General features: G+C 41.7%; 2 protein-coding genes and 1 long non-coding RNA gene across 3 annotated transcripts in view; all 3 read right to left on the reverse strand.

Moving 5' to 3' along the window:
- LOC118416129 (nicotinamide N-methyltransferase-like) lies at window positions 1-6,273 on the reverse strand. The gene is made up of 6 exons (XM_035821204.1): window positions 6,179-6,273; window positions 2,653-2,828; window positions 2,044-2,153; window positions 1,435-1,532; window positions 1,163-1,258; window positions 1-720 (listed from the first exon to the last, which is right to left on the reverse strand). Exons 2-6 carry the CDS (start codon window positions 2,816-2,818, stop codon window positions 390-392), a joined length of 801 nt encoding a protein of 266 aa, XP_035677097.1. The 5' UTR covers window positions 2,819-2,828; window positions 6,179-6,273; the 3' UTR covers window positions 1-389.
- A 2,101-nt stretch (window positions 6,274-8,374) lies between these two features.
- LOC118416604 lies at window positions 8,375-9,610 on the reverse strand. The gene is made up of 2 exons (XR_004831232.1): window positions 9,482-9,610; window positions 8,375-9,144 (listed from the first exon to the last, which is right to left on the reverse strand). It is a non-coding gene; the product is annotated as an uncharacterized LOC118416604 (long non-coding RNA).
- A 544-nt stretch (window positions 9,611-10,154) lies between these two features.
- Window positions 10,155-12,070, reverse strand: part of LOC118415651 (signal peptide, CUB and EGF-like domain-containing protein 1) — an 8,305-nt gene continuing 6,389 nt past the window's right edge. Inside the window, exons 7-10 of the mRNA XM_035820377.1 lie at window positions 11,947-12,064; window positions 11,358-11,555; window positions 10,710-10,874; window positions 10,155-10,291 (exon numbers count right to left, since the gene is read on the reverse strand). Of these exons, the coding sequence (XP_035676270.1) occupies window positions 10,155-10,291; window positions 10,710-10,874; window positions 11,358-11,555; window positions 11,947-12,064 (618 nt within the window). The remainder of the gene's footprint in view (window positions 10,292-10,709; window positions 10,875-11,357; window positions 11,556-11,946; window positions 12,065-12,070) is intronic.

The following is a 12,070-nucleotide window of genomic DNA, read 5'->3' on the forward strand; positions in this document are numbered from 1 at the left end:
TGACAGAAATTAATCGACTTGGACGCTTTAGAAGAAGAAGTTAAAACCTAAGGAAAAACAATATTTTTCAGCCAAAACCTGTGGTATGGGTGAAATATAGAAACGTACAGGAAAGTGGTAACAGCCACTTGCAAGACGTCCACCTTCTCAAACTTCATAATCATGCTTGTTAAGTTTTCCTTCATCAGGCAAATGCTATCTTGTTTAATATTTAATAATTTTCAATACGTAAGCCGTATATAAAATTCTCATCACTCAAAGCTAAGCTTTTGAAAGTTGGTATCGCTAAGAGTTTTGGATGGTGTGGATTCTATAGTATGAAATTTGGTAGCCACAAAACGATTTATCGTCCTATCTTCTGCATGATGAAGTTAGAAGGTAGCGACAATTTAGGCCTTTTCGGCTGTCAGGTAATAGAAAGCTGGTGTGTTGGCAAGATTCACATCCAGATTACTGGACTGCAGCTCAATTTCAACGTTTTCAAAACCAGCCTTCTCCAAACTGTCGCGAAGAAAATCTTCGTCAATGTCGGGGACGTTGTAGAAGATTTCCTTCCCCACAGTGTACATGGTACCGCCGTTCAGGGTACCGACGAGGATGAGACCTCCGCCCGACTTGACGAGTGACGCCATGTTTCCCAGGCATGCGCAGTACTCCACCCTGGTCTTGCAGGCCGAGTCCACGCAGAGACATGAGACGACGACATCGAAGGGCTCGAAACTGTGGCAGATGATTGATGGTAATAGTTTATTACAAATTCTTGCCCGAGGGCACGAAAGAGTGTAGAATAGTGTAGAAAAAATATAGCATGTGTATACTCTTGTTTAAATGCCGGTATGTGTCTAGTTTACAAGCGGGTTATTTTTGGGCATGGCCGGGCCCCAAATAGGCCGTTAGCCGCAGGATGTTCCACTGGGCCACGTAGGGGTCACGCCCGCGAGTGCAAAAATAGTTCGTAAACTACCCGACCGGAGGGGTCCTCTTTTCCAAGTTGTGACCGAAGCATATACCAATGGAAAGATTCCTATTTTATTCTGAAACAAAAAAATCACCCCAGGAATCGTTGATGCCTCAAACAACAGCCATTACATTATCTTTTTTGGTAATATTTCTGTGAGCCTTATTATCAAATTCTGCGTAATTTCTAAAGGGAAATTCGAACCTTTGTGGCGCCAGCGGGTTTGGTTGAGTGACGTCACAGGGCAGGACGGCCTTCACTGCTGTGCGCAGGCGCGTTGCGATGTCCTCTGGGGTAGTGCTGGAATAAAAGCAGGGCCATAGGTCATACAAGTACAGTTCTGATCGCTATAAAGTCGCTCAGCGGTCTCCATGCAGTGGAAAGGGGCTTCAAAATGGTTGTAATACTCAACTTTAGACGGTGCAGACATAGAGCTAAGCAGTGATGCAGATTCTATGTGTATGTTACGTACATACCTGCCCCCTTCCAGTGTGCTGAGGTACTGCAGGTAAGAGCCAAAATCAAAAGCACCGGGGTCGTCACGAAGCCACATCTGAAGCTCGTCGCGGCAGTTCTAGAAGAGAGAACCCCAGAAGAATACTTTCAAAGCAAAAGAATGAGAAAAATAGTTGTGAAAACTTGATTTCGTTAAGATTGGCATTATGTAAAAATTGACTAATATTAGCAGAAAATTAAAAAAAATCGAAAAGAGTAGAAGAACAAAAAAATGCATTTAATTGAGCAGCTGAGTGGTAGCCCAACTCCTTAATATTCGGCTTACTGTTTGCTGTCCATTGTTCTTTGACAAACGTAACCTGGAATCCAGTCTACCGTGGATTGGCCAGGCTACCTTCGGGTCAAGAGAATCTTTCTGCTGCTGGGGTAATCTTTCACACCCGGTAGGAGTTTTGCACGGTGGGAGTTAATCCCATTGGGCAAAACTCCTACGACGTGAAAATCCTACCAGGTGCGAATGATTACCCCAGCGGCAGAAAGCTATCTACGTCCCATAGAGACCCCGCATCCTACGTAGCCCAAGCCACGAAAAGACTGGATTGCAGGTGATACTATAAACGTAACTGTACCTGCACGTAATCCGTACACGTTATGTCGGGGAAGTACTTGCTGGCGCTCAAAACGCTCATGATGTTTGGCCCAGTACCGACATCCAGAAGGCGCCTTCCTTTGAACTTACCTGAAAAATAAAACAATTTGCGAGTTCAGGGCTTTTAAAACTGTTAAGGTGTCAAATATAACGCCAGACGTGTCCCCAACAAAAGTTATACTGATGTGATCTCGCTGAAGGCTAGACTTGCTGGGCAATCACACAATGAATCCTGTACGCCAGAGGCCCTGTCCGAGGCGGCCGGTGTTCTATGAGATTCGGCTTGGCTGTGAGAATCGGTCCGGGTACCATATTTGGAATGATGAAGAAATAAGTGGGCGTGCCCTAAAAACTACTTGTCTATACTTGTTAATGTAGTTATAGCTTCCTTAAAAATGGGCATATTACATCCACATCACAAAAATGTCAATTTTTGTCAAGAACAGTTTCGCACATACCATTGTATGGCAAAAGATATTTTTGGCGACGCCTTAGGAGCGAGCCTAATGGTATGGTATTGTGTACGACTAGCTTGACAAAAGGCAAATTTCTAGAAAATGCTGCCTGTCTAGTTAAAAAATTGACTTACCTGATTTGAAAGTCTGGTGGTGGGTATTCATGAGCCAGTGTCGGTAATCTTTTCCATCGTCCTGCTGAGGAAAGTCGCGGTAGTAAGTGTCCAGAAGACCCCTTGGTTGGAAATAGCGGATGTAATCTTCGCCCGGCATGCGGAGAGTCATCTTGGTGTCCGCCATGTTGGAAACTATCGTATGTGGTGTAGAAAGTTGACTTAATGAGCTCAGTGTCATAACATAGTCTATGTATGATGATAACTTGGATCTAACTCATTTGTGTTACTAGAATGAATGTGCCACCAAGATTTACCACTAAAGAATCAAACATTGATTAAATCACGCATTGATTATGCAAAATAGGTCATGATTTGCATAATTCATATCAACTGATTTTCTTCCGAACTACGTTACGAATGCATGATGTTCCTGTCACAGTTGGAATTTATCAAAATAGAAATTCAAATTATCCTCATTAGCTATGTAAACTAGGTCCTAATTTATGTTATTTACTTTCCATTACATTGGACGTCCGCTTCAAGGCTTTCTACAGGTCAAGACTCATAACTATTCATTCATCCCTTCTTCCTGTTTCAAAATCTGCACCTGAAACGGTTCCAAAGGAAGCTGCTAGAGGGCCCAGGCTCATGTCACTTCTTTCCGACCATGCGAGATATCTATCGACCAGAAACCATGACCATACAGCATGTCCTGAACACAAGATAATGATAAAAGCTGAACATTCCGCTGCAACATCTTAGGCCACACTGACTTAATTTTATGGATGACATCCGGATCCGTTGGAGACCCCAGAACGCGTGCGGGCAAACAAAAAAAATCCAGCCAAAATGCTGCTAAACCACAGGACTAAGCATCCAGGCCACTCTTTCCCAGACACTTGTTTTACTTTATGTTCACCTACAAAAAAACTGTAAGAGACAATCTTCGCCATTTCAATCATGTTTGTATCGCCTATTTGCCATTCTTAGAGAGAAAAAGAGTTTAAGGAGGAAACAAGGGCGCACTGGCCCTAGCCCTGATTTGCAACCTCCTTGCCCTGACCATGCGGCTCCTTACCCTGGAGATCCTCAGGTAATAGGGCCTTCACACTGAAACCGAATCAGCAGGAATCAAGCAGAACCAACCGGAATGAATTATTTGCAAAATTCGTGCAGGAATCAAGCAGAACCAACCGGAATGAATTATTTGCAAAATTCGTGCCACATTCAGGGCCATTCGAGTGGGAATTCCAAATGGGCCTGAAATTCCCTTCACACAAGAAGGAATGAGCCAGAATGCCGTCAGAATGAAAATTATTTTCTATTCCTGTGCATTCGTAGTGTATTCTAGATATTCCGAGTACATTCAAGATATTCTTTTGGCCACATTCGTGCAGGATTCGAGATGGGAGGGGGGATTCTCCTGTCGAATTTTTCGACAGATGAGATGAGCAGGTACACAGGTATTGCCTGACCTGCACATAACTTTTAAGGTGAAGGAGGGGTGTGCAATTTCTTCTCCACCCTCTCGTCTACTGGCGCACGAAAGGTAGACTCTCACTGCGCTTGTGGCACCGGTGCGGCACTGCGGGGTGCGTAGATGACTCAACGAATTTCAGAGATAAAGAACAAGTTTTCTTCAGTGTTGTGTATTTTGTTGTTTTCTAAGTCATACTTTTACGTATGACGCAATGTCTAAATTATTAAAAAATCGCGAAATTGACAAAACAGTGCCGCAGTGAACGAACCCCGCATGGTCGCACCAGTGCCTCAAGTGCAGTGAGAGTCCACCTTTAGTTTCACAGGGACAGAGCTGTATGCCATGTGTAAGACGGCTCCAGCAGATGCAGCTTTGTTGTTCGGAGTATCCGTCTCCTAGGAGGACTTTCAACCAAGGATGTAAGGGGTTCCTCCCACCCCTGACTAGTGTAAGCGGGTGCGTCATGCGTCCCGACCCCTACCCACCTATCAAATATTATCAGGATCCATCCAAGGCTTCTAGATTTATGCAAGTTAGACAGATAGACAGACAGGAGTTCACGCTCAAAACATAATCTTCCGCCATTCTGGCGAAGGTAACAATGCCAATAGTAGCTGTGCAGTGCAATGGTGTACAGATAGATAAAGAAGCGTCATCTTGTGGACAACATTAACCTGTCTGTTATTGGTTTTATTCATGTCATCTTCATATCAATAATATACTCTCCGTCAGCCAAAAAACTCCAAGTTTGTATTATCTATGTCAACGAAAGATCTCAACTTTAGGGATCACTGTGAGAAAGGCTTCTATGAGGCCACACATTTGTCCGGATTCGCTCGGAAACGTCCCGTATTCGCCATGATGCACGATTCCGGATCCGTCGGATTTGTCAGGATACAAGGCCATTTTTTGCAGTGTTAGCCCCCGGCCCCAGCCACACGTTTACATTCTGCACAATTAGATGTCCCTGAACCCTACTGTTACAGAGGCATACAAAATGTCAATGCCCTGTAAGAAATGTGTCGTGGCAGTTCTGTGTGTAATGGCTACAGTTTGAATTTGATATGTCTGACGACTCTTATGGCTATTGTCTTGATCAAAAGCTACAAAGTAGTAAGCAGAAACATCATGAAAATTGTTTCAAGCATAACTCTTAAACAGGATAGAAACATTTTACATTTCCTATTCGAGTTACGCCCATTGCAATGGATGCCCTTCAAATAAGGTGTTTTTGATCACGAACGTTTGGACTAGATAAAATTCTATTGATCTGTGTAAACACGACAGCTTTCTTTTGTAGACCCACGGCTGCCAAAAAGTGCTGTCAATTTGCTGTCGTGACTGTCGCACGACGAATGAGCTACTATCTTCACGACCTTCCCTCTTGTCGGCACCGTACAAGCGCTGACTCTTAAAGTGCGATTGGTTCAATAGAGAACCTACGCTACACTTTCTGGTGGAAGATTACTGCATAGCCTTCTTCTCAACTTTATGAGGTAACTGGGTTTATTTTTGGGGAGCCAATTTTAACTGTGGACTAAGGTTAATTTTCTGTTTTGAGAAATCAAGTTTCATCGCTCCTTTTTCTAGCATAGAGAAAAGGGAGCTGTGCATGTTGAAAAGCGTAAATCACCGCTACCTCAAACAATAAACGTCGCCGCTCAAGAAGTCTGCGAAGCCAGCCAACGTTTCACCGTTTCCGATCAAGGTTAGGAGGCTAATTAGAACGCTATTCCAACCTAGTTAAGCTAACGGAAAAAGAAATCCTCAACACTGATAGAACAAGAGGACACAGGCTGCGTCAGTACAGCATACACGTATTCAATGCGCCAAAAATCGCGATCGCTCTTTTGCACAAACACAATGCACAGTAGACCACGTACCGAGGACGTTATATAGCGACGTCCTTGCACGTACGCAATTGGACGAGTGGCAAGGTCGGACAAGTGACAAAAGTACAGAATTCAATCCCTTGACCCTCTTTTACAGAAGAATGACCGCTGACCACTACAGCATGCTGATAAGTTATGAAAATATGACAGGAACAACCCCCAAGATACCTTTTTTTGAGGCCGTCTCGTGCTTTCTGTACTTCACAAGTCACCACTCTGATCCCCGTACAAAGTTGTCCAACAACATGGTACATCAACTATCTCATCTGACATGCATGACCTGTTAATGGCGTAACGTTACGTTTGTGATTTGCCAAGCAAACTTGATTGACAGATGACGTTGTTTGGAAGCACCAAAGAGTTTGCAAAAAGAGTTGTTTGTTAATTATAAGGTATTTCTGCACATTCAAGGTCACGTGAAAAAACAAACAAACGCGATAACGCTTGGAAACGGTCAGACGTTTTAGATAGCATGGTAAACAATGTATTTAATGATTACCATAAATGAGTAAATGCGATATGTTTCACACAATTGTTCTTTTATGTATATTGTACTTGTAAATTCATGATGTTATAGTATGGTCAAGCAGTATAAAGCACCCTGTCCCTATCGGACTTGCTGTCTATCACATGTTTGATGCGACCGCGCATATTCTCGATGGTCTCGTGACGTATGCCGTCCAACAGGTTCAGGTCAGGCAGGTAGAAGTGAGGTAGACGTCTGTCTCGAAGGCACGACTCAATCCTGCATGAACAAACACACACAAATAGGTTCCGGGTATAATCTTTGGGCTTGCCCTACATCTGGCAAGTCGTGTAACAACCACACATTCGGAGGCTTAAATAGAATTATTGTAATTTGGCCGAAGAGCATTACTGTCCTCTGAGCCAAGGCGAAAAAAAAGCATTTTCTATAAGCAAAGGTTTCCGTCGAGAAGGAAAATGGTTGTAGAGGCAGGGATTTCTTACGCCCACTACTATCCCCCAACTGAAACCTTTGCTTGGAGATTGCGAATATCACTCTTTCACAGTACCGATGCAATGAGCTTTGAATTCGAGATTTCAAACGAACATTTTGGTACTGCTCACGCTGCTGTTCACTTTGGATCAATGGTAAAATTTCTGGACGTTCGTATATAGGTACTAGGTAGAGATTGCAATCATTCACCCTGGCATGTATGATAATGTTGAATAACTGAGCCTCCATAGCAGGCTCTCCGGTCCTGGCATTTGTTTAGAGGGGTGGGCGTCTTTTAATACACTTTAAACACTTTTATAAGACCCAAACAATCCCAGTAGATAAAGAAATCATCAGCATAAAGTGCATTATGAGCAAAAACCAACGATAAAAAGGCCAAGATGGCCTGCTATTATGGAGGTCTAGGGACCGGTGGCACAAACCATCGGACTAGTGCATAAGGAAATCATCAGCAAAATGTGTATTGTGAGCAAAAAAACAACAACAATGTAGAAAGGCCCAGACAGCTTGCTTGGGAGGCTAAACTAACTGACCTTTCCAAAAGGTCCATAAACCGCTTGTCCCTCTTTGACCTTTGCTAGTTGCCCTGAGATCGACACTCGTGCAACAGCACCACCTTGAGGTGAACTTAGCCAGTGTTGTTCTTGAAGATGCTCTTCAAGATACGGAGGCACTCTCGGATGTTGGATAACGACAACTGTTAACTGTCTAGCCTTTGTTAGTTAGTACACTACAAACACAGAATTCGGAAGACCAAATAGATTGAATCAATGTCACCCGAAGAATTTGCAAAATTTGCTACATTCGGGCAGGATTCCAAATGGACTTAACACCTTAACACACGAGAGATGAATGAGCCGGAATGCCATTTGAATGAAAATTCTTATATATTCCTGGGTATTCGTTGTACATTCCAGAAATTCTCACTGCATGTCAGATATATGTGATCATTCTTGTGGCTGTCCGGTTCTCCATCGAATGAGATCATAATGTGTCGAATAACATTGGAATGCTGTAGAATGCGGTCATACTGTAATTAGAATAAACTTCAGATGTCATTCGATATTTCTCCACTTTAAATGTACCTCGAACGTTTTGAGCATGTCAAAAACTTTTGGGCCAGCCAAAAGAACGGGCACAGATATCTGGAATGCAGTGAGAATTCCCAGGACTAGAAAATATTTTTTTCTGATGGCATTCTGGCCCATACTTGCCCTCGTGTGAAGGGGCCTTGAGAATATGACACAGCGGACTTCATCAGCAGAGCAGTTTTGCAATTTCGTAGTGAACGATTTACGATACTGGGCCCTAACGGGCAGGTTTGGCGAATGAAACGTATGATAGGAAAGACAAAAAAAAGACGAAACATACTAGAAATTATTCCAGAGCATAAATTGTACATGTTTATTGATGAAGGCAAAACAATAATTCACATTTTTATACAGCAAACACCGTGCAAGACACTATGAACAAATGACTAATGGAACTTGTCAGAATACGGTAATGTGTTGGTTGACTAAAAATACTGCTAAGAAATACTTGGGCAATTCAAGAATAATTCTGTGCATAGGTTTGTGCATAGGTTCGGCCCCTTAGGTTCGGCCTTGCGACGTTCAAGCACAAGTTTGAATATAAATTCTGTTAAATGCAATCAAATGAATGAGAATGTGGCTAATTGCTGATGAGATATACAACAAAAAACATCAATCCTTATCCGACTAACCTAAGTACAACCCAGCAAACTTAGGAAACTATTTATGGATTGAATTGAAGTAATCGGATTAATGCGAAGACCAAAACATTTTCGATGATATCAAATCTAAAATATATCATACTAACGTCAACAGTTTACACATTCAATTACTTCTTCACCTTGCCTGACAATGGAATTCATACAATACAGTGTCAGAGTTTCGTTTGATTTGGGCTACTGACGTTCAGGCCTCATTCATTATACATATAATGTATGTATACACATGACTGTATGTGTGGGTCTCTTTGTTCGTGTGTGTCAGTGTGTATTGTGATTTGGTCGTGGTAACTCTACATATATTTTGGCTTAAAAAGAAGTGCTAGCGATAGTTTGTGACTCCTTGAAACTTTTTTCGGAGGGGTTATTGAGTTCAATACTTGAAACAGCTATCTTGACACTGTATTTTCTGGAAAAAAAATGAATAGAACAATAAGCAAAGGAATGTACAAACATTTCAATTACACACCGAAACGTAAAAATGGTTTGAATGATTAATTTCCCACTCGTATAGTAGGGACTGAAAACTGAATTGATATGAAGGAGAGATTCAGTTAAATTTCGTATTTGTAAATTGATATGTTTGTCAGGGTGCTGCAATTGCAACATTTTGTCTAGAAATGCTATTTTGTCTAGAAATGCTTATTTTTTTCAGTTGCCTCGTGTTAGACACGATGGGAGGAAAGGAAAATATATCAATAGACAATCGTTATTTCAATAATGCCGTTCAACATTGAAACACTTACCTTTTACTTCTACAGAAGAATACTGCAAGGCCAATCGCAGTAACGACCAGCACAACGGGAACCGCAACAGCGATGACAATCACCACAATATCTTCATAGCCGTCTAGTCAATGAACATGCAAACACGTCGATGAAGGTTAGACATGCGGGTAATAAGATACGTCAAAAAAGCAGTTACTCAAGCAACTGTCACTGACGAAAGATAGTGGATGCTATCTGAAACATCTGACCCTTTCCAAAATCATATCCAGTTGCTTGAGTAACTGCTTTTTGGCGAACATGTAAACAGTTTTGGTAACGCTAGATTATATATACAGGATCATACCGGCAAAATTATAGGGCCTTGCTTACTGCACATATTTGTAAGCCTTGGATATAAAGAGGTATAGCATTCGTGAAGCATCATTTGGAATTTTGACATCTCTTTGATAAAAAATATTAATGTAATGGTGGCGCAAATAACATGTTGCTCATTTATCGGTTTATTTTAAAACATTGCCTTTTCTGTCATCAATAGATTTTATCGACTAAAAGGGTTTGAAAGCAGTAAGTTGACAACTTGTAAATTTAGTTGGTTAGTAGTTGATGAGTTCACAGAATCAATGTCAAAATCAAATCTGGCAAGGTTGTTAATTCTAAACTAAATACATGAAACGTTACACTTCTGTATTGTTTAATGACCTTTGATCTCCGTTGTATCCTCGGTGTCGTCTGGACCCAAAGGAGTTGTGGTTGGCAGGATTGTTGAAGTGTAGTCTGTATCATCTGACGTCATGGTAAAGCCTTGTTCCGTCTGTGTCATTGGTTCATCTACGAGAGTCACGGGGCGACACTTGATTTATGAGTAAGTATGCACCAAACCTTTTGCAAGCTTTGTTAAACGTCAGCAGCCTACGGTAGAACTTGCTTTCCCAGGGGTTGAGCTAAATCTTAGAAGATAGACCTATTACGCTGTAGAATAAGTGCAAAGACAAACAGAAATCTAAAGGATATTTTTTGGATGTACATGGATGTGCCATGAAAAATATTTGCCGATTTCTTTGACGAAACTTCTTGTAGGCACCACATGATCATATTACGTCTTTTCTGTGACCAATATTTCTACAGTATTTAACAAAATATACTATTGTATAGAGATGTTTGCCGTCGAATTAGTACACAAGTGTAACATCATAGAGGTTTTAAATATCAATTAAACGATGATGCGTTTTTATTATGTCAGTCTGACCTGTGGAAGGGAAGCAGTCGGTGTAATTGTTGGACCCTACTCCAGCCGTTGTGAAACCTTCCGGGCAGGAGATACAGAACATCTGTCCCTCAAGGTCTTGAAAAGTCCCCTTAGGGCATCTGATGCACATCCGGTTTAGATAGTAGGTTCCAGGTGCGCAGTATACTGAAAGGAAAGATGTACATGTTGTAGTTACCAATCTGATTTGTTAGAAAATGTAAATGACAGGGCATGGTGTCTTTTTATTTCACGGTGGTCAAAACGGCCTCCAAAATTCCTAACTCGTAAATCGTGCATATTGATGAGAAACCGATGTTTACAATACGTACAAAAATGCCCAACTTCAAAATATTGATAACGCTGCGATTGTCTTCTTTTTAAATGTATTTTGTCATTATCAACACGATTAGCTGTTATTCACAGATACTGCTAGAAGTCAAACCCTATAAGTTACATCTTTAATTAGTGTAAGTTAGATTAGAGTAGTCGCTTGCTATACTGTTTACCATTATTTGTATGTCATTTTTGTCACTTGCAATTAGCCCTTGGGCAATAAAACTTATAAAACGTATCATTAAAACGCTTGGCACGTTTAATGACACAAAAGGGTATCTGATTTTATTGTCTTAAATGAAAACTGCTACATACCGCAAACCATCTTTTGGGCTGTCATCCCAGGTGGGCAATCCGCACTAAACCTTGGTTTACTGCCGTTGGCTTCCACCTCAAAACTCTGGCCATCAATGACCACAGCGAAGTCACTCGAACTTGATTTGTTTTGGATTTCTTCGGCAGCAGAGGCGAGGTCCATAATAGTCTCGGACAGGCTACTGAATGCCTCATGCCCTAGATGGAACGAAAGGAGATTGCTAAAGGTGGACTCTCACTGCAATGGCGGCATCGGTGCGGCACTGCGGGGTTCGTTCACTGCGGCACTGTTTTGCTATTTCGCGATTCTTAACAATCTAGATATTGCATAATACGCATAAGTATGACTTAGAGGACAACAAAATACACAAAACGGAAGAAAATTCGTTCTTTATCCCTGAAATTCGTTGAGTCATCTCCAACCCAACAGTGCCGCACCGGTGCCGCAAGTGCAGTGAGAGTTCGCCTTAAGATGCCTCTCAATATTCAAATTAAACAAGAAGACGTTTGTTTTGCTTTCTTTCAGAAACATACCTAGAAACATAACCAGATACAAAGATAGAAAGCGTTACGTTAAAGGGGGCAGTACCTTCGCTGGTGATATTTCCATTCTCGTCCACGTTGAAAGTTCCGCTTACTTGTCCACAAAGCACTAGACCAATGGATACTGGCGATGTGTTCTTCTCGTATGTGCCGCAATTATGAACCTATAT

This window comes from Branchiostoma floridae, chromosome 5 (genome assembly GCF_000003815.2).
Source record: "Branchiostoma floridae strain S238N-H82 chromosome 5, Bfl_VNyyK, whole genome shotgun sequence".
Classification (NCBI taxonomy): domain Eukaryota; kingdom Metazoa; phylum Chordata; class Leptocardii; order Amphioxiformes; family Branchiostomatidae; genus Branchiostoma; species Branchiostoma floridae.